Source organism: Balaenoptera physalus (genome assembly GCF_965194825.1).
Source record: "Balaenoptera physalus genome assembly, chromosome: 6".
Classification (NCBI taxonomy): domain Eukaryota; kingdom Metazoa; phylum Chordata; class Mammalia; order Artiodactyla; family Balaenopteridae; genus Balaenoptera; species Balaenoptera physalus.
In genome coordinates, this window is record NC_138885.1 from 123,696,128 (window position 1) to 123,716,901 (window position 20,774).

At 43.4% G+C, this 20,774-nt stretch overlaps 1 protein-coding gene across 3 annotated transcripts in view; it reads left to right on the forward strand.

Moving 5' to 3' along the window:
* The window catches only part of KCNE4 (potassium voltage-gated channel subfamily E regulatory subunit 4), a 50,316-nt gene extending 37,427 nt beyond the window's left edge, over positions 1-12,889 (forward strand). The window contains exons 2-3 of one of the 3 annotated variants that reach the window (XM_082464693.1): positions 7,972-8,076; positions 8,631-12,889. In XM_082464693.1, the coding sequence (XP_082320819.1) occupies positions 8,657-9,169 (513 nt within the window). In that variant the 5' untranslated portion in view covers positions 7,972-8,076; positions 8,631-8,656 and the 3' untranslated portion in view covers positions 9,170-12,889. Of the gene's footprint in view, positions 1-1,820; positions 8,077-8,549 lie in introns of those variants that run through there. The other 2 variants (XM_082464692.1, XM_082464691.1) reach the window with 2 other exon arrangements.
* The last annotated feature ends 7,885 nt before the right edge of the window (positions 12,890-20,774 follow it).

Consider the following 20,774-nt stretch of genomic DNA (forward strand, 5'->3'; position numbering starts at 1 on the left):
ATGTTCTGGAATTAGATAGTGGTGATGGTTGCAGAACATTATGAATAAGTTAAAAACCACTGAATTGTACCCTTTAAAATGGTGAATTTTATGGTGTGCAAATGATACCTCAATTAAAAATGTTAGGCACATTGCTCTGCCCTGGTCAGGACTAATAGTAATAGCTAAGTTATGGAGTGCTTAGTAGGTGCCGGACAATGTGCAAAGTGCTTATACACGATCTAATTTAGTCCTTACAACCTTAATCAAGGCACAGATGGGTTAAATAAATTGCCTAGGGCCACACAGCTGGTGAGTAGCAGAAAGTGGGACTCAAGTGCAGGCATCTGATTCTGGAATCTGTGTTTCTAAACACTTTGTTGCTCTTCTACCCATTCTTTGCTGCTACGGTGATTATTATTTTTCTTTGTATGCCTAGGTGGCTTGGATAATCTAACCAACCTTTTCTTAGATTGATGAAAGAGGTAAAATTTGCCCTCCTACTCCAAAGGAAAAACTTAACTCTTTACACCAGAAATAAAAATGAAAGCATAGAGTACAGTTTCAAATGATCCTCAGATATTTTTTTCTTATTGAAAAAAAAGAAAAAAAAGAAGAGTTCCTTTCCCAGGAGACTTGCCTTAAGGGCCTGGCCTTCTGGAGGTTGGGCTTGTGTTGCTAGTCATACTGTCATAGCAGGGCTAATAAGCCCTACTGCTCTCACGCTAGGCAATCGCTGGAGTCTGAGGAGCGCCATGGTGATGCAGTGCTCTGAGATCCCAGCCCTGCGTCTGCGCTGCTGGGAGCTGGAGTGTGATTCATTGTAGACAAATGTTTGGTCCTGTTCAAAGAGGAAGCCAGCATTATTCAGCCAAGAAACTTAGGACCTGACAAAGTCCCAATGCCAGCCGCTGTTGTGCATCACTAATTTTTATTTTGACTTATTTCTTTGCAATCAATCACTTTTTTTTGTTGTTGTTTTGATCCTTTAATTTTATGAAATATGTATTAGTTAAGGTTGCAGGACATATGTATTTATTTGACTAAACGAATCAGCAAATGAATAAATGAACAGTTATAGGACAAGTGAATATATCATTAATTGAGGTTATGCATAGTGGAGCATGGGGCCAGGACCATGACATGGGTTTGGCTGAAATTTCTGGGAATATTCATCTGAGACAACTAGCTCTGAGTCTACCCAATTTATCATGTGACTTCCTCACTCCCCAGGACTCCCCTGGCAGGATGGGGCCACATTCTCCTCTCCTCATGCTCACTATTCAGCAGGGATAATCTTTTCGGACACTGCTTCCTGCTTATGGGCAGGAGTGAAGTATTTCTTGAGCTCAGAAGGAATGCTTCTCTCTCAGCCATCCAGCGTCCAGGTCTTCTTTCTCCTTGGTCGCTTGTGGGAAAGCCGTGTGCCACTCTTTCCAATTGCTACCGTGTGTGAAGAGCTGGCTTTGGTATCTTTGGGATCCAGCTGTGACCAGATAGGTAAAGCCTGCCTGCCTGACATTGCTGGGTGAGCTTTCCTCAATGAGCAGGGTGGACCTTGACTGCTTGTACAGCCATGGCTGTGGCTCTTCATGGCCTGTTGGCCTTGGGCTGCCCGGTGCTTTAGACTCCAGCTTCATCTCTTAATTTTATTTTTTTAACTTTACTGAGGAATAATTGACAAATATAATTGTATACATTTAAAGTGTACAAGGTGATAATTTGATACACATATAATTTGAATGATTTCGAAGAGCAAGGTAATTAACACATCTATCACCTCGCATAGGTAACATAGTTAACTTTGTGTGTGTGTGTGTGTGTGTGTGTGTGTGTGTGTGTGTGTGTGTGTGTGGTGAAAATGCTTACGATCTACTCTCAGCCACTTTTAAGTATACGGTACTGTATTATTAACTAGAGTCCATCTCTCAGTTTTTACTGGATTCTGTGGTATCATCTGATAATCTGGTACTTGGAAGGTGTAAGAAAATCTTTTAAGGGCTTCAAAACCTTTCTTTTAAAGAGAGTCAGCTTTGCCCCCCTCAGCTGAAATCCCTGAAGCCCTTTATTAGCACACTTTTTCCATCATGCTCTGAAGCTGGTCCTGACCTCTTTATTAGCTGTGGTCAGAGGAAGTGACCCACAGTCACTGAGTAGTGTGTGTCCCAGAAATGGAGTACGTGTCTGGCGAGATTTCAATAGGAGGCAGGCTGGTCCCTCCCTGCTCTGCTATGTCCTGCTGTGTGAGCAGGAAGAGTTACTTACCTTTTCAGGTCCCACTCTCCACATTTATAAAATTCTGCTCACAGTAGCCCTATTGGGTGGGCTCTTGTGAAAATTAAATAAGAAAGTCTGTGAAGAGTACTTAGCACCTTCTTTCTGTTATTCATTCAACAAATATTTCTAGCAGGTCTACTGTGGGCCATGTACCCTTCTAGGTGCTGGGAATAAAATAGTGAACAATCACTTATGGTTCTTCAACTTAAATTTTAGATAATGCCATGGAGTGCCCCAAATATTGTCTTTCTGCATTTTTCTAATGTTCTTTAATATTTATGATAAATGAACTCTTGCTAGTTCTAGGCACAGATCCAAGCATTTTGCACACATAATCTTGTGATAAACAAGCAGGACTTGCAGGGTGTCATCACAAAGCAAGCCTTTATGTTGAGTGCCACAGCTTCTTCAGACTCCTTCTCTAGGGCCAGCTCCTCCCCTGCCGTGTGATGGAAATCTGGGGGCAGATCCCACAACTTTTCTGGTCTCTCTTAGGTAATAAAAATCCCCTGGCTGCCCTAGTTTCCCCAAACAGCCTCAGTTCAGTAATTAAAATGTTCATTCCCACATCATGGTCAAAAATCCTCAAGTTCATTTAGAGTTAAAGCTTCTTTTGCTACATCCCCTCCCCCTTCCATGTTCCCCCTTTTACCCCTTGGGCCTTGGGCAGACTGGGTGCCATTGGGGGACAGGGCTAAGACCTCTGACCCCATTCCAGGCACTTCCTTTGGACTTGGGGGACGCATCTCCTTTCTTAGCCTCTGGGCTGTGGTCTTGGACAGAACTAGCCGTATCCCAGGTCTGTGTGCTCCCTTCTGTGTGGCACACATCTGGCCTATCCGAAACACACCCATATCTTTCTCCCGACAAACTCCGGAACCATGGGCTTCCCTAACTCAGGAACCTCTCTCCAGAGCTGGGGCCATAGTCCCCTTCTGGCTTTTCCAGGTGTGGAAATGACCCTAGTCCTCTGTGTCCAGCAGGTTGTAGGCTGTAGGGAACACTTAGACTCTCTGTCTGTCTGTCTCTCTCTTTTCTCTCACCTACTACAGTTCCGGTGCATAGTGCAAAAACTCAATAACTAGAAGAGACCACGTGGTATAGTTGTTAGAACCAAAGACTCTGGGTTCAAAGTCTCAGCCCTGGCTTCCGATGCCAGCTCTGCCATGTACTAGCTGTGTGATGTTGGGCAGCCTACTGCATCCACTCTGTGCCTCAGTTTCCTGATCTGTATAAAATGGATGATAATAAAGCCTGTCTCCTAGAAGGTTTAGGAAGATTAAATAAGATAAAATTTGTAAAGTGCTTGGAGCAGTTTCTGAGACATTTTAGGCACTACGCAAGTATTTGTTAAATAAATATCAGGTGAAAAATAGTCTGAATAATAAATAGCAAAGACAAGTTAACGGCAAATTTACCAGGCACTCTTTAATTTCAGGCATTCTGGGTTCTTTCATCCTAATCTCTTTTGGGTGATGTCCAAGCAGGATCTGCCTACAGCCACATCCCCCTGAGACATAGCTGGTATTATAGGAGGGGCTGGAGGTCTTCTTAAACACTATAAGATACCCAGCCCTGTTTTACTCCAAGTGCTAGAAATGCTAGAAAGTATGTGTCTAGGGAGGGTGACTCAGGGCATTAGGAGGAATGACCACTGCAAGAGTTCCCAGACACAGTTTTTCAGAAAGGGTTTCTGGGAAAAACAAAATTAAGGTGGGCATTGAGGGTTTCATTTTTTAACACTCTACCAGCCCTGCAGCCTGCTTATGCCACATCTTGTTCTGCTCTGTTCCTTACTGTCTCCTCAGGACAGGGATGGCCTCATGGATTATGGGACATTTGTGAGTATCTTGAGACAATTAATTATCCTACTCTTGACATGCCTGAGGGGGCTAAAACTGAAACACAGAGAAATTATGCAACTGAGCCAGTCACGTAGCATGGGTGGGGCTGAGCTGGGTCAGATCTCTGGACTCCAGATTTACGTTTAATCTGATGAGATTCACCACTGCACTATTATCCCAGCACGGAGTTTGTTTAGTCACAGAAGCTGCTAACATAATTTCAGAGATGTGTGGTCAAGGACCCTTGGGTCGTCGGGTGAAAATGACGTTACCAGGAAATTTAAAAACGTAAAGCTCTGGAGAAAGTTGTGTGTCATGATAAAGTTGGGGAAAAAAATCAAAACAAGACTAGAAATCATTTGTATATATAAGCAAAAGGGAAATTGTCTCATTATAGAAAATATGGATATAGGATAAAGTTATTACTAGCTCACTGATAACTTCCAGAATATACTAAGGTTGGTGTAGCCTCCAATAATTAAGATAACACGGATTTGGAAGAAACACTTTATCACTGCATGTTTGCATTTATGTTTGAGTATCTGACCATCTAGGGATTCACTTTTTTAAAAGTTTTATGAAGACTCAAAAGAAGTTGAAAAAATACTCATCTTTTATCTTCTACTCTTTCTCAGTTCCTTTCCTGGTTCCCATTGAGTGAGGCAAAGGGTAGTGGAAAGAGAATGGGTTCTGGAATTTTACAGACCTGTGGTCAAATCCTAACTCTACTACTAATGAGGTGGTCTTGAGCAATTTACTTAGACTCTCTAAACTCCAGTTTCCTTATTTATGGAATAGTTATGGTGATACTTACCACACAGGGTTGAAGTAAGCAAAGCCTCTCCCAATGCCTGGTTCACAATAGACACTTAGCTAGGGATGGACCGCAGCATATTTTAGACTCATGAAAAATCCCAGTTCAAAGTGGATTTATCAAAGGAGCATGACACTGATGCAAGGATAGCTAGATAGGCCCAAAGAACAGATTAAAGAGTTCAGAAATAGACCAATTAAATGGTTAACTGATTTTTGACGAGGTTCCAAGATAATTCAATGGGAAAAGGGTAGTCTTTTCAACCAATGGTGCTGGAGCAATTGGACATCCATATAAAAAAAGAAAGTAAACTTTGACCCATACCTTGCATTATATACAAAAATTAACTTGAAATGGATCATGAAACTAAATGTAAGAGCTAAAGTTATAAAACTTCAAGGAGAAAAATGGGAGAAAATCTTTGTGACCTTGGTTTATACAACATTGTTTTAGGATACAAAAAACACAAATCAGAAAAATTTTGATAAGTTGGACTTACCAGTATCAAGAAATGTTTGCTCTTCAAAAAGACACTGCTAAGAAAATGGGAAGCCACAGACTAGGAGAAAATATTTGTAGAAAGGATTTATTTCTTTAACATTGCTGTCTCTTGATACTATGGTATAAAGTAGACGTAATCAATAATTCTTGTGTGTCCCCATCCTTGCCCTGATAGAGTGCACTTTCTAGATGCTTTTCTTTCCTCCCTGACTATTTATGTCCTTATTCACTGCCATAATTCTCATAATCTTGTTATGAGTGAGGGCTGGAGAGAAGACTGAGCTTCGTGTTGTGAGGCTGCAAGTCCTACATCTTAAATTCCGTTCTTGGTGGGAGAGAAAAGAGCAACAATGAAAAGGAAGACAGGCACATGTCCATCAGGAAGCAAGCTGAAGCCCTTGGTAGCAAAAGGACACTCTCAACAATGACAACAAAAAGCATAGACTGAGCATACACATTCTTCCAGATATGGTGCTAAGTGCTTTACTTGCATCATTTCACTTAACTGTAGGAGAAACATATGTAGGCGTCAGCACGAGGTCCCAGAGGCAGCAGGGGCACCGAGCAGGCCTCCAGCGGAGTTTCACTTGGGTTGTTCCCTCCCTGAACACCTGCAATGGATTGTGTTCTTCCTATGTCCCTGTATTGCTTTATCCTTTGGATGCCATTCTTGATTCATCCATGTCTTTTCTCGGTTTTACCGTCTTGGGACTGTTGGCTTGCTTTTGAAGATTTATCTTGTTTGAAACTTCAGCCTCTGTTTGGCTCCTTGGCACCAGACTTTGTACTTCCTTGTTCCTTAAGTCTGGTAACCCCTTTCCCACCTCCTCTCTGCCTCTTCCAAGCTTCCAATTTGCAATGTTTGACCATCCCTGGGTGATTGTTAATCTCATACATCCCGGGGTACATAATCAACACTACACAATCAACAGGCATTACTCTCATGGGTCTCTCTTGTTCTAGTGTCCCTGGCAAACCACTGTAGGCATAGCTGAAGAAGAAAGCCTTCAGGTACTTACAATAAGTACAGGTTGAAAAGGCCATGTCTACCTTGACCAAGGTCGCTGTGGAGCTTTTTAAGTAGATGTAACTGTGGGGATGTCTTTACTGGTGTGAGCAAAGTTCCAGTGTATGGATGATCTTGGAGATGAAATGGTCAGCTGTCGATACCTGATAGCCAGCTGGGGACTTATGGGCAAGCACCTCCCAAACCATAAGGTGGATAGACCAGTGGGGAAAACAGCAACCTGCACTCCTCTTCCTGCTCTTTCCACAGGTGTCCAGACAGAATTAGAGCCAGGCGCTACCCCAGTGGGTTCATGTAGCAGCAGTGAAAGTCCCCATGCTTGGACTATATATGTGCCTGATGGGGCAGAGGGAGGGTACCATGTTTCCCTTCAGCTGCAGTTTAACAACAGCAGGACCACAAGAGATGTCTTCTGTAGAGTAGATTCCCCAAGAGAGTCTGACTGCAATTCACAGGCCACAGGCAACTGGGGGCAGAGCATTCTTCCTGCTTTACTTCAGTTTAGGATGAAAGCTTCTCAGAATAAGCATCCCGGGGAGCAGACGGACTGACACCAAAGTCTTCAATCCCTTCGCCAATTTTGATCTCCGTGACCATTTAACACAGGGTCTGCTAGGTTTTCAAAGCTTGAACTGTGCTCAGTTGCTCACCAGAAGAATCCCTGCCCCTCCCCTGACCTGCTCCTCCCCTGACAGCAAAGAGATGCGTGAGTGGTCTCTGTGTGATGCCCCGGGGGGGCAGTTATGCGTCGTAGAACTGGAGAAAAATTTGCCTACAGTTAAGTATCTTGAGCTGTAACCTGTTTCCACTTCACACAGACTATTGAAAAGCATCTGGAAGATATATATCTATTATTGTTAAAAAAGATAGATTTATGAGCGTTACGAGATTATGATGCAGAAGACAGGTAGAATCTCTCTGTGTTTTTAAAGGGCTCACCCACACTCACCAGCCTTAAATCTTAGAATGATTAAGCTGACAGGGACTCAAAAGCTCACACGGTTCATATAATTCTACGTATTGAAGCCCCCTACGTCCAACAGTTTCACAGATCAGGAACCTGAGGTGCGGAAAGGTTCAGTGAGGATTTATGACATTTGCATAGTCAGTGGAAGAGCTGAAACTTAAGCCCTGGTTCCTTGACAGTAAATCCTGCGCTTGCCTGCAACTATCTTTTATCTAGATTATGGTATTTGTCTGTCTCTGAAAACCTTGAGAGACGTCATGGTTATTCCCCAAGAGGGAGATGAAGCGTGAACTAATTTTCAATGAGAGTGGACTTTGGGGGAACAGTTCCCTCTGGGCACATTCTTTTCTCCTTTTTCATGGCCACCTGAAAACTTTGGCTGGGTGCTGGCGGGGTGGGAAGCTGTTTCTGCTTCCCAGTCTTTTTCTGTTCACAGCTGCAGAGTTCAGTGAGTTGAACTGCCGTGCTGTGAGTTCACTGTTCACTCTGCCACGACCAACCTCTGTTGTAAATTTTCCTCCCTGAACACGTGACGATGTATTTCTTGACTGTATATCCCAAGGGCGGCAGCGGAACTGTCAGAGCGCCGAGCCGCACACGGAGCAAGAAGTCTCTTGGACTTGACGATCTAGGAATTCAGGACTTGGGACAAATTTGCCAGCCCTTGGTAAGTTAGCAACGCCGCTTTGCTTGGGAAACATAATGAAAGGATATTTCTAGCAATTTGTAGATGCAGTTTTCTTTTCCTTTCTTTTTTCCCTAAGGAAATTTTGTCTTGAATTAAAAATAGGTTTACGTTTGAAAGCAAAATGTAAACTTTTTTTTTTTCTGCGCAATCAGTTCAAAAAGTTTCCTCGTGATTAAGACGTTATTTCTCTTCTCTATGCACCCTTGTCTTACACTGATTTTTTTTTTTTTTGCTTTTAAAATGATAAAAGCAAAGCATTTTACATGCTCACTTTATGAAATAAAAATATGATGGACATGTATACACGAAAAATAAAAGTCTTCCTCTCATTCCCTCCCACCTCCCCGTGTCCCCATGCACCCCGGCGCCTCACAGCTGACCCCTGTTAACTGTTTGGTGGGACCTCTTACCGCTATTTCTCCATGCAGCTTTACGCTTTTTTGATATTGCAGTTCCACAGATCTCGTGCTCGCCCTCTTCCCGGTACTGTGGCCGCCCCGTGGGAGAGTTCTAACCTGCACATTTCTCCCCAGACCCTGGCTGTGTGAGCAGAGCTTCAATGCTGAAGATGGAGCCTCTGAACAGCACGCATGCCAGCACCGTAGCCCCCAGCGGCCCCCTCGAGTCCCATGTGCCGGGCAGTGGCAGCGGCAACGGCAACGAATACTTCTACGTTCTGGTGGTCATGTCCTTCTATGGCATTTTCTTGATTGGAATCATGCTGGGCTACGTGAAATCCAAGAGGCGGGAGAAGAAATCCAGCCTCCTGCTGCTGTACAAAGACGAAGAGAGGCTCTGGGGGGAGGCCATGAAGCCGCTGCCCACCGCGTCCGGCCTGAGGGCGGTGCAGGTGCCCATGATCCTGAACGCGCTGCAGGAGAGCGTGGCGCCCGCGCTGTCCTGCACGCTCTGCTCCGTGGAAGGAGACAGCGTGAGCTCCGAGTCCTCCTCGCCCGACGTGCACCTCACCATCCAGGAGGAGGGGGCGGACGACGAGCTGGAGGAGACTTCGGAGACGCCCCTCAACGAAAGCAGCGAAGGCTCCTCGGAGAACATCCACCAGAATTCCTAGCACCCCTAGGACCTCTGGAGGTGGCCCCATCAGCCAGCACCCTTAGAGCGAGGGAGGGCACTTTTCGTGTCTGGTTTCACCTTTGCAGGGCAACTGCCACTTTCAGGAGACCCTCGGCAAGCCCCTGAATTGGGGGGGGGATGGGGGACAAGGCTCAGGCGGAGACAGCAGCAGCCCGCAGTCCACGACGCGCCACCGAAAAAGCCCTGAAGATGTGCAGTGTGTACCTTTCCTTGGGATCTGGGGGTCGGGGTACCTGTGCAGAATTGGGCAGGTCGATGTGCTTCCGGTTGTTTCCTCACGGGATGCCCTGGGTAACACCTGCAGCATCTGCCCACTCCCAGGGCTGCCAAATGCCTAGGGCATCCTGAGGGACTAGTTTCGATTTGACAATTTGCCTAGAGCTTTGTTCTTCTACATCTGATTGGCTGTAAGTACCTCTAATGTGAACCTGTGGTTTTAGTTCCCCCTCGGGTTTCAGAGCTTCTCTTAGAGGTCTTTTGGGTTAGAGGGGGGATATTTGACAGAGGACTTTTGATGGGAGGAAGCTGGAGATCTGAATCTGGTCCATTTGCATTCTGTAAGGAAAAAATAGGGAATTTTTAAACCTGTTAATGTTGGCTGGGATTATAAGACTAATCTGCTATTTTGACCCTTTGTCTAACCTGTGACTTTGAACTCTGATCTGGGACCATCCAGCATCACATGCTGACATGACATTTTTTTCGCTTGGAAGGGCTTCCCCAGAATCTAACCTGCACTCCGAATGGCCATGCAAGGAAGCTTCCCAATCTTTCCAGAAGGGGTGATGGTGAGGTTGAACAAACCCAAACCGTTAGCTCCGCTGCTACTTTTTTTCCCAGCCCAGTTTTCTGAGCTGGGAGAGGATATAATGTGGGCCTCCACAACATGGCATTTCGTCACGTAGCTAAGACTTAGAAGGGCATACTCCGGTGAGATTGTGCAGAGCTGGGGTCCAAGTTCTCTGTTTCTTAATCCCAAACCCCGAATCGGATTTGCTGTGTGGTCCTGGGCATGTCATCAAGCGGCTAACTGCCTTCCTGAGACTCCTGGTGATCTAGATCCCCAGAGGGCTGGGAGGATGTCTTTAGATTTTAAGACTCTGTGATAAATCCTACATGGCCTGGTGTGAGGAAGTTTGGACAAAATATTTCCCCCTTGGCCAGTTCGTCTGAAAAAGGATCTGCTTACTTAAAGGGGCAGTTGGAGACTGAGAACACATGTAGCTGGGAAATCCAGGGTGAATCACTAACCAGTCCCTGCTGTCACTTTCCCAGCAGTGAATCAAAGAGGCCGATACCACATTTTACTCTGCAGGGCTGTCTGGGTAGCGGACTATTAACGCTCCAGTTAAGGGAATGAGACATCTAAGAGAAAATGCTCAGGAATGCTTGGTAATGTTGCCCTGTATTCCTGTGGTCAGTCTCTTTGCAGCAGACTCTTTAGGCCCTTGAAGACAAGGCAGAAGAGAAACACACCAAAAGGTCAAATTTAATTCCAGTAAAAACAAAAACTTTTTTTTTTTTTTTTTTTTTTAATACGCTCTCCCCGGATTGGAGACAGCAATAACTACTGTTCCCATGGAAGGGTTAACAGTGTAGGAGCTGGTTTATCAGTTCGCCTTAACACAGTGCTAGAGGAAATTTATGTTTGGGGGAAAAAGGGCCCTCGGTTCACTTTAAAATTCAGAGTGTGGATTTACTCCAAAGGGGGCTGTTTAAGGTGAAAGAAGCCAAGTTAATTTTGGCCCCTTGCCTGGAATCACTTGAATTCTGAAACTTTACTGCGATGGACATGTGCGTTGTCACATTTTCCATTGCTTAATCCTGAAGTTTGGTGCAAGTCTATCTGCGCCTATTAAAAAGTGATGTATATACTTCCTTCTTATTCTATTAAGTTGTATAAAATTGTCTTCTGTATTTAACAGTTTGTAATTTTCACAATATTTTTTAATTTAAATAAACACATTTTCCCTAGGAAGTTATGAGTTTCCTTTGATCCGTCGGTATAACTCCTAATTTCTAAGACATCCCAGACGCATTTTTCCAAACCATCTCTGAATCTGGGACATCTTCCAAGTCAGACTCCCATGAAGGCGTATCTTATTTCTGCCTAAATCATAAAGTGAGCAGGGCCAGGTTTTTCCTTCCTTTGATATGCTTTGCAATGAATAAAAAATAAGCTGTACATAGGTCTTGCATCCACTTCTGTTTTTAAATTTGGTGGCCATGGGGTGAACACGCAGTGACATGGCAACTTGTTGTGGAGATGGTCCTCCAAATCTGGTTGCAAGAAAACCTTTGATTTACATGTTGCCTGGAAAAAATATTATCCACACGTGGCCACAGCGGCACAGACTAATGCGCAGGGAACTGCTGTATATAGATGTTGTATATACATTCGTATACACGTATACATAATGGGGAGGGAGATTTTTGTGTATACACAAGCTTACGAACATACCTAAGCACACAGGCCGTGAGTTAGGGTTGGCTCTCCCTCCTCTCACAGTCACCTCCACGTGAAGACTGACTGCCTAGGTTCCTCCTCCTGGTCTTGCTATAGCTCTGAACACAGCCAGCCTGTCTCCTTTAAGATTTTATTTGCGCAGTTAGAAACGCTAAAGAAAAATTACCCAAACCGGTGACCCATTTTGAATTAAGCAGATGGTAGAGAGTGGCCTGACGTTTATGTTTCTCCGTTTCCTGTGTGTTTGGTTTTTCTGTTTGAAGTAAATGTTTCCCTTAGGTTCACAAATAACTGTCTCCCTAAAGGATTTATCTGGCAAAGGTACAGGGGAGGCTGGACGCTTCCCAAAGCATATCAAGCATCTCAATCCACCAGTTGGTACTTTGACAACGTAAGATGAGAAGATTATTTTAAAAGACAAGGTAGCTCTTCAGTTGATCCCAGCTTAATGCCATTCTTGGGGAGGAAATGGTTAAGGAAAAAACTTTTTACCATGGGCGGAAGAAGAGGGAATTCTAAACTCTAATTGTCCTAAAAATATGCAGAGTACACTATGTCGTTTTAACGGAATATTTGTTTTCTTAAAAAAAGCAAAAAACAAAAAAAACAAAAAAACTTCTAAGCAGAACCTAAGGCCCAAGGGGTTTAGTCTGTGTGGATTTACTCATGCATGTGAGAAACTGAGAAGGGAATTTGGCCCCGTGCACCTAGGATATTAGAACCATATTTTAAAGCACTTAAATGTTAGGGATGAGGTAAATGTATCGTCCTGCTTGCTCCATGCTGTTCTAATTACACCTTTGTACGTCAAAGTCAGGCAGGGATGCTGCAGAGAAAAAGATTTCTTTCATGGGCAGAATCATGGGATCAGAACTACCAGGAAAGGCTGAAGCTGGGCCAAGGAGTGAGTGCTCTTGGCCTGTGATTCTGGTTGGAAAGTAGACCCCATGGTACATTTGAGAGCTGCAACTGGAGGGTTTTGTGGTCAGGCACGCACTCTCAGGGCTCAGCTGAAGAAGGGTCATTTATCATCCTATAAAACGCCGCTCTGATCCTAGACATAGTGGAACAGACAGAACATGGAGCTTACAACGCAATGAACTCTCTAGTTTGAGAGCATACATTTGCTTAATCATTTCACCCAGAATCCAGGCACCCTGTTGGAGGAAATCACAGGGAGTATCATGGGTCATGGGACAGGAGGTGGAATCCAGGGCTGGAGGGACCCATGTCAGCTGCTTGACCAGGATGGTGGCGCAGGCAGGGGCTGGACCACAGGAAGGCAGGGTGGAAGTGGGGCTTCAGTAGAGGCTGCCATGTTGCTCTGTAGCTCTGGGGGAGGTACCCATCCTCTCTGACATGCAGATTCTGTCTTTCAACATCAGGACATGCAGGCCTTCCTCTTCGGGGAGCTGCTAATGAAAAGCATGGCGAAGCATCCTGAGCAATACTGAACACAGCATGAAACTTAAAAGGAACTAATGGAAAAGCAGCTCCAGGCTTCTCCTTTTAAAAATGTATCCTGGGCATACATCGGCAAACCTCCTCTTCTGTGCACGGTTTCCTCAGAAGACAGCGGTGTTCAGGGAAAGGACACAATTTGCCAAAGGAGAAGGGTCATAAGAGAGAAAAACCACTGTTCAAGTCTGCCTTTCCCCGTTTCTCAAATATTTCCTCCCACATAAGAAGGAACAGTTTGGGATGTGAGCTGTTACCATGGAGATAGCCAGCCAAGGTCACTTGTTTGAAGGAGCCCACGTGAAGGCCCCACGGCACTGAATCATTACGGCGACTTTATGAAGTTAGGATTTGGTCCTTGACTCAGACAGCAAGCTTTGAGCCCGCAGCAGCCTCCATTCATGGCACGGAGGAGGGGATGCAGGGAGAACACACACACACACACACACACACACACCACCCTGCACAGCCCCATCACCCATCATTCTCCTTGCACTTCCCATCCCCATTCAATATGGGGCAAGATTTTGTTCTCCCAACTCTAGGAATTTATTTTCTTACGTTGAATTTTTTTTTTTTTTTTTGGCTAAGAAACATGATCAAAGAATCCTTCACATAAGTAGCTATACATTTTTCTGTCCTTATGGTTTTTCACCCCCTGTTCCAGATGGCGAATGACATGTTCTCTCTCGTCTTAGTCAATTCTGGCTGCTGTAACCAAGTACCATATTCTGGGTGGCCGAGAGACAGCAGACATTTATTCCTCACAGTTCTGGAAGCGCTAGCATGGATGCGCTCTGGTGAGGACCCTCTTCTGGTCTGCGGGTGGCTGACTTCTCATTGTGTGTCCTCACGTGGCCGAAGGAGAGCAAGCTAGCTCTCCGGCCTCTTCTTCTAAGAGCACTAATCTCATTCATGGGGGCTCCACCTTCATGACCTAATGACCTTCAAAGGCCCTATCTCCGAATTCCATCACACTGGGGATTAGATTCAGCATATGAATGTTGGGGGGATGCAAATATTCAGTCCATCTCTTTTCCCAACCTCCCTCCCTGTTATCCCCTCTCACTTCCTTCCATTACACAAAAGGAAGGAAAAACCGAGTAACCACAATGCATAATAAGCTCTTAACTACATGCCAAGCATATACTTCACCCAGTTGTTACAATCCTATGCTTTAAGCTTCTACTTTCTTCTAGGTACTTCACTAGATGCTGGGGAAAATGTAACACCTGCCCAATCCCCCAAGAGGTCACGGTTTCCATGTAGACAAATTCCAATAAAAATACCTCTGATTCTGGTTAATTTATAACATTAGTTGAGAATTTCTGTGTGCAAGGTCTTCTGGATGTCAGAATACACAGCTTGTATCTTTGAACAGTTTGAGGGCATTAAATGGACAAAATATACTGTTTACCTAATATTTGCTTTGCTCTGTGATGGGTGCTTTCCTCTTGATGATCTTATTTAATCGTCCCAAGGAAACTCTGAGCTAGGTCTCTAATACTCTTAATGTACATATGAAAGTTTAGGCTCAAGGAAGTTGCAGGTCAATGTAATGAATGATCAGGGTTCCAATGAAGGTCTTTTGATATACAATCTGGTGTTCTTTAAATCACGAGGAAGCAGAGATACTCAGAATCTAGTCCCGTCCCAGGCATTAGGCAACTCTGTGACATTACATATGTTGCTCAACCTTCTGGGTATGTTTCACATTTCCTGACTAGTAAAATGGAGATAGTAATATCTTCCCTCCTGACTTCCAAACATTGTCAGAACTGCTTAGGAAGCAGCTGGAAAAATACAAAGTCTTCTTATAGGGACACTAATCTCTTTGTCTTGGATAGGAGGCTGTGTGTAGACATCACTAGCATTCATCAATATCCAGTTCTTCTCCCCTTCTGAGAACATAGAAATTTCCACTTCTCAACCCCTTCTCTTGCCCCTCCTCCCCTACCATCGGGGATTGAGCAGGGATGTAAACTCCTTCTGCTTGACGTAAACTGAGTGGAAGTGATGTACGTCACATGTGAGTTGAGTCAGGGAAAAGCCCATGTATGATTCTCTCGTTGTCCTCTTTACCTGCATGTTATCAGTGAGACCATATGTTCCAGATGGTACGAATAATAGGTAAAGCCTGTGTCAGCCTGGAAGAGTGAGTTACTACATAGAAGTCAATTGCTCTGGAGAGTTGCCCAAACTTACAAGAAGCAGCAATAATCTAAGTTTTGGTAAATATTGAGACATTGGGGTTCCTTGCAGTTTCAGCATAACCTTACCCATTAGATTAATACAGAGTATGATCATATTAAAGAGACAGAATGTTGGAAGGTGACTTCTAGATTATCTAACCCATCCCCTGTGTTTAATGATGGGGAAATTAAGTTTCGTAGTAGTTATGTGACGTGTTCAAAGTCACAAGGGGAGACAGGAGCAGAAGTGGGGTTACAACCCAGGTGTCTTAATAGTTGGTTCTAATCCCCATGGCGGGTATGGCCATGGAGGCCTTTGCCATGGCTTAGTGAAAGCAAAATACCTAGAGAGTCTTCTCCCTTGAGCTCCTCACCTTGATCTTCTCTGAGCAGCACTGAGTCACTGATACTGCCTCTATTTACTGGTCCCACAACCCCTGCTGAGAAGTAGCTTCTTTTTTCCTAGCACTTACTGCCCTTTGTGGAAGGATGGATATGAGCAGGCAGAAGTAAACACATTCCCCCAAAGCAGTGCAATGTGACATTAACGGAAACTTTAATAAAAGGGAAGAAGCTGTAAATAGGAGGAGGGAAATAATCAAACAGGGTTGAATGTAATTGTCCTGCACACAGCTTACTGGGTTTTGGCTTTTGGTTTTATTTTTTGCATGTTTTGGCTTAGCTCCAGTGCCAGATCAGGTCACTGGCAGGCCCCAGTGCTCCCAGGACTGATGTGCCTAGGTTCCTGGCAATGATCCTTGCAGGTAAACCCTGAAAGTTCAGCTCCAGATTGGGGTTGCACATGGCGCAGAAACCAATAGACACCTCATTGATTATTATTTTTATATTCTTAGCCCTGATATGGAAGGAATGATTTCTCTCTCATCTCGATCTTCCTTTTTCACTTAGAACTTCTCCCAAAGAATGGGACATGGTGCTTGGATAGAGAGATTCTGTTTCTTTTTCAAAATTTTCTTCTTTTTATATTCCCATCACACTATCCTCATGCCTCAATTACAGCAGAAGTCGTACTCTTTCCCACAGGATTATACACCTTGTGAGAGCCAGAATCATATGTTATTATTTTGCAGTTAGTACCTAGTTTGGGCTGGAATTCCTCAGGAGTCTCTCTTATCATGTTCTTTTCTTTGTATCATGTTTTCTCCTTGGGGGATCTCATTCACCCTCAAATCTTCAACTAGTATGTAAATCATTAAAACAACCACCTGTCTAGTGCTTACCAAGTGCCAGTCATTGTTCTCATGATATTTAATTCTCATGGAAATTTAAGATATAGGGATTTTAAAGCCCATTCTAAAAATGAGGAAAGTGAGGCGTAGAGAGATTGAGAACATTGACAAGGTTAACAGAGTGAGCTGTAGAACTGGGATTTGAGCCCAGCAATCTGGTTACAGAGTTAATGCCACGGACAACCTGCTCTACTGTCTCTCTGTCTCCAAGTCCCAATCATTCAGTTCTCACCTAGAAGTCTCTCATGGGCATCAGTGCCTGTGGCTCTATTCACCTGATGTCCCATGAGCACTTCAAATTCCTGTCGTCGAAACTCAAACTCATTACCTTTCCTCGTAAACCTGTCCCCCAACTTACATTTTTACAGATGTGTCTATCCTTTACCTTATATCCCAGGCCCTCTCTGCAACCTCTTTCCATCAGCATGGTCATTACTTACCCCCAAAGTATTTCTTTCATCAGGAAAATACTGAGGACCAGAGAAATGTTAAAAGAGGAAAAGATAACATGAGCAGAACTGTGCTTACATAAAAAGTAGTTTAATATTTAGGATTGCACGTGCTAGGCACTGGCTGTGTAAAAAATATCCAATCTCTGTCATCCTGGTATTTAGAATCTTCCCCATTCTGTAAGATAAATCAAAGAAGACAAAGGAGGGAGGTAAAGAAAACAGGATTCCCGGTGACAGGTGAGAGGTGCCTGGACTGGGGCAATGGCAGGTGAAATGGAGACATAGAAGCTAGAAATAAGGAGGAGTTGAAACTGACGAGATTTCACAGCTCCTTCAATGTTAGAGACGAAGAAGAGCGTGGGAATGAAAGATGACTCTAATGTTTTGAGTCTGCATAATTGAGACAGTGGAAGCGCAAACAATAAAAATGGGCAGTAAATCCTGGAAAGGTTCTATCTTGTTGTACGTTTTGAGTTGGTGTTGACATGATATCCAGAAAGTATTTGGAAAATAAGTATGAGAACTTTTGAGAGATGTTGGACCTCGAGACAGCGTTGGGAGCCATGCACATGAATACATGGACTCGAAACCCTGAGCGTGGCTGAAATAGCCAAGGATCAGTGGGAATGGAGAAGAGGGCAAAGGGCAGTCATTCGGGGACCAGCTACTTCTTTGGGGTTGGAGGAAGAGGGGCAGAAAGAGCAGGAGCAGTCCAAGGAGTAAAATCAGAATGGCAGAATGCCCAGGAGCTGAGTAAGCATAGATTTTTCTAGAGAGAAGAGAAGGTCCACCATAGAGAGATGGAGGGAAAGAAGCTTCTTTTGATGACTTGCAGGTGGTTAGTATCTATAAAATGCAGAATCTGTAGAGTAGTAGGGTGGAGATATCACAGGTATAAAAGACTATTGAGGAATAAGTCACTCATTATAAACTAACCCTTTGAGAAGATTGGCTGTGAAAAGCAAAGTATAGTGTGGATCATGCAAGGATTTGGAACTATTCAGAGCTCATATTCTTTTTTACTTGCCATTAATTGCTACTTAGTTTAGGTTGCAAATCTACTTTTACTCCCTTTGGTAGTATGGGCTGATGGAGTTCCTTTCTAGGTGTATTTCTGTAGGGGCTGATGTTTTCCCAAGTTTATAATGGATCTCCGTCAAAGACACCCAGGGTAGGTATTAAGCCAGCCTGGAGAAGTTGCCTGGAGAATATGTGTTATAGGGCTGATTCAGGGGAGTAAAACTAACACAACTTTCTCTTTCCCACTGCAGATAGCAGAACACAAATATTTTGCTGTCAAATCTCTGCCTTTCCATGATTTTCTCTGCAGATTATATAAAGAAGCACCAAAGATAATAGGGTGACCTTTTATCTAGAATTGCCCTGAATTTTGTATTTCCCCAAAGTGATTTTTGCTCAGGAACTCAATTTTTCTAGGTGCTTGAAAATTGATTGGGTGTATGATTTTATGTAATTGTGCTTTTTTATATAGAAAATGTCATAATGAAGTCAAGATGTTATTATATGTCATTGTATTTAATTTCTGGTTGTTGAGAAAATGGCTATTGAGCATTTTACCTATATTAGTTGTGATTCAAACTACCTTTAAATAAGTGAGTGAATAATGCAAAAAATTTGTTCTAGTAGAGATTACATAGTGCTACAAACTTCATGGTCACATCATGGGCTTCCACCACAATAAAAAGCAACATTACAAATAACATTAAAATCTTCTTTGTGTTTCTTGGTCCATGAAGAGGAGTACATCATCCTGCAAAATTACACACAAAGAAGGTGGCAATCTTCAACATGGAAAATGGCTTTAGGTTGCCCAGGGACAGATGTTATAGACCAGAGGAACAATGCTGCACCAAGAACCACAGAGGAAGTCAAGTTATTTTGACCCTTTCCTTGTAATTTAATGAATGGCCTTATCTTGTGGTGATAATGATTAAGTATTTGGACTTTGACAGCTGAAAAATCATCTCAAGAGATAATACTATATTTCAGTTAAAAAGGTAAAATATAATTTTGCTCTTCAGATAAATCAAATGATACTATTAAAATGAAGACAAAAATAAGGAAAAATTCTAGAACTGGCATGTGAATATCAAATGTTTGTAATTTATTACTGAAACCAATATTTTTAATAGGAAGTAGGTCTGATTTTACCTCAGGGATTAGGTTCTAAAATCAGAGAATAAGGCAAATTTATCCTTGGAAGCCCCTTAATTGCTCTTAAAATTTAAACTTTTGTGGTTTCTCAGAGTGCTTTGGTCATGGCCTCCCAATCTCTGGGTAACACAGTCTAAGGGTGACTTTAAACAGTGGAAGGGCGTAGGGGGACCCCCTCTCTCTCTCTCTCTCACTCTCACACACACACACACACACACACACACACACACACACTTGAATTCCCATAAACATAACGTGCCTCTTCTGAACTTGGCTATAAAATGGATGAGTGCTTTCTCTGTGTTGTGGTTGTTCCTGTTCAAAAAGCAATTGTACTTCTATGCTATCCTTCTATGCTCCCCAAGTAAGAGGCACTGTATTTAGTCAACTGTACTCTTGACTAAAGTTGTCATGAGAATATATTACTGAGGTGAAAAATAAAATTGCTTTTTTTCAAATTCAACCAGAGATATCATAAGAGTTTAGGGTTTGTAGTTTCAATGGTCACTCCCTTTGCATCTTAAATTGTATGTGTTGTAGGTCAATTAATATTTATTTATTTATTTATTTATTTTTGGCTGTGTTGGGTCTTCGTTTCTGTGCGAGGGCTTCCTCTAGCTGTGGCAAGCGGGGGCCACTCTTCATCGTGGTGCATGGGCCTCTCACTATCGTGGCCTCTCTTGTTGCAGAGCACAGGCTCCAGACACGCAGGCTCAGTAGTTGTGGCTCACAGGTCTAGTTGCTCCGTGGCATGTGGGATCTTCCCAGACCAGGGCTCGAACCCGTGTCCCCTGCATTAGCAGGCAGATTCTCAACCACTGCGCCACCAGGGAAGCCCAATTAATATTTATTGAATGCCCATTCTATGTCTTTAATCCCTTTCAACATGTAATCTCATTCAGTCCTTACAATGGTTCTATGACATTCATTGTACACGTGAGAGACTGAGGCTCCAAGAAGGGTCCAAAGTCAAATTACTAATAAGGAGCATAGTTAGGATTTGAACTCATATCCACTGGATGCAAATGCAGGTATTTTTTTCCATTGTAGAGGCTTCTTTTCTCCGTTATAGAGTCTTCTCTCTCTTTCCACAAAATGTAATATTATGTAATTTTTTTTTTCTGTTTTAAGAGCATTCATATGAGGTTTTATCTGCAACTCACATTTTTCATGAGTTTGACAACTTATAACCAGTCGGGAAAGCTGTAAAACTTTTTAAAATTCTAAACCACCACCCAACTTATCTCTAATGTCCTCTAAGGATCATTCAACAGAGACAGAGCAGTACTATTATAATACAGGTTAGACATGAAATGAGGCCATGGACTGAGATTGCCATTCCCTGGATGGTCTTCCTGCGGTGGGAATAAAGACTGTGGTTCAGAGGGACAACTGGAGCCCTGAGGTGGTCAAGGACCAGGTAGTTCAAAGAGGAAAGAGAAGGGAGACTCTGAGATGCTTGCCTGAGACCGGAAGTGGCTTGAAGAGAGACTGAGACACTCTTTGGATAGGAAATTTAGCAGCTGTCCATCTGTATAGAATAGTCACCGCAGGACTTATTGTAGATGCAGAAAAGTGACTGGAAAAG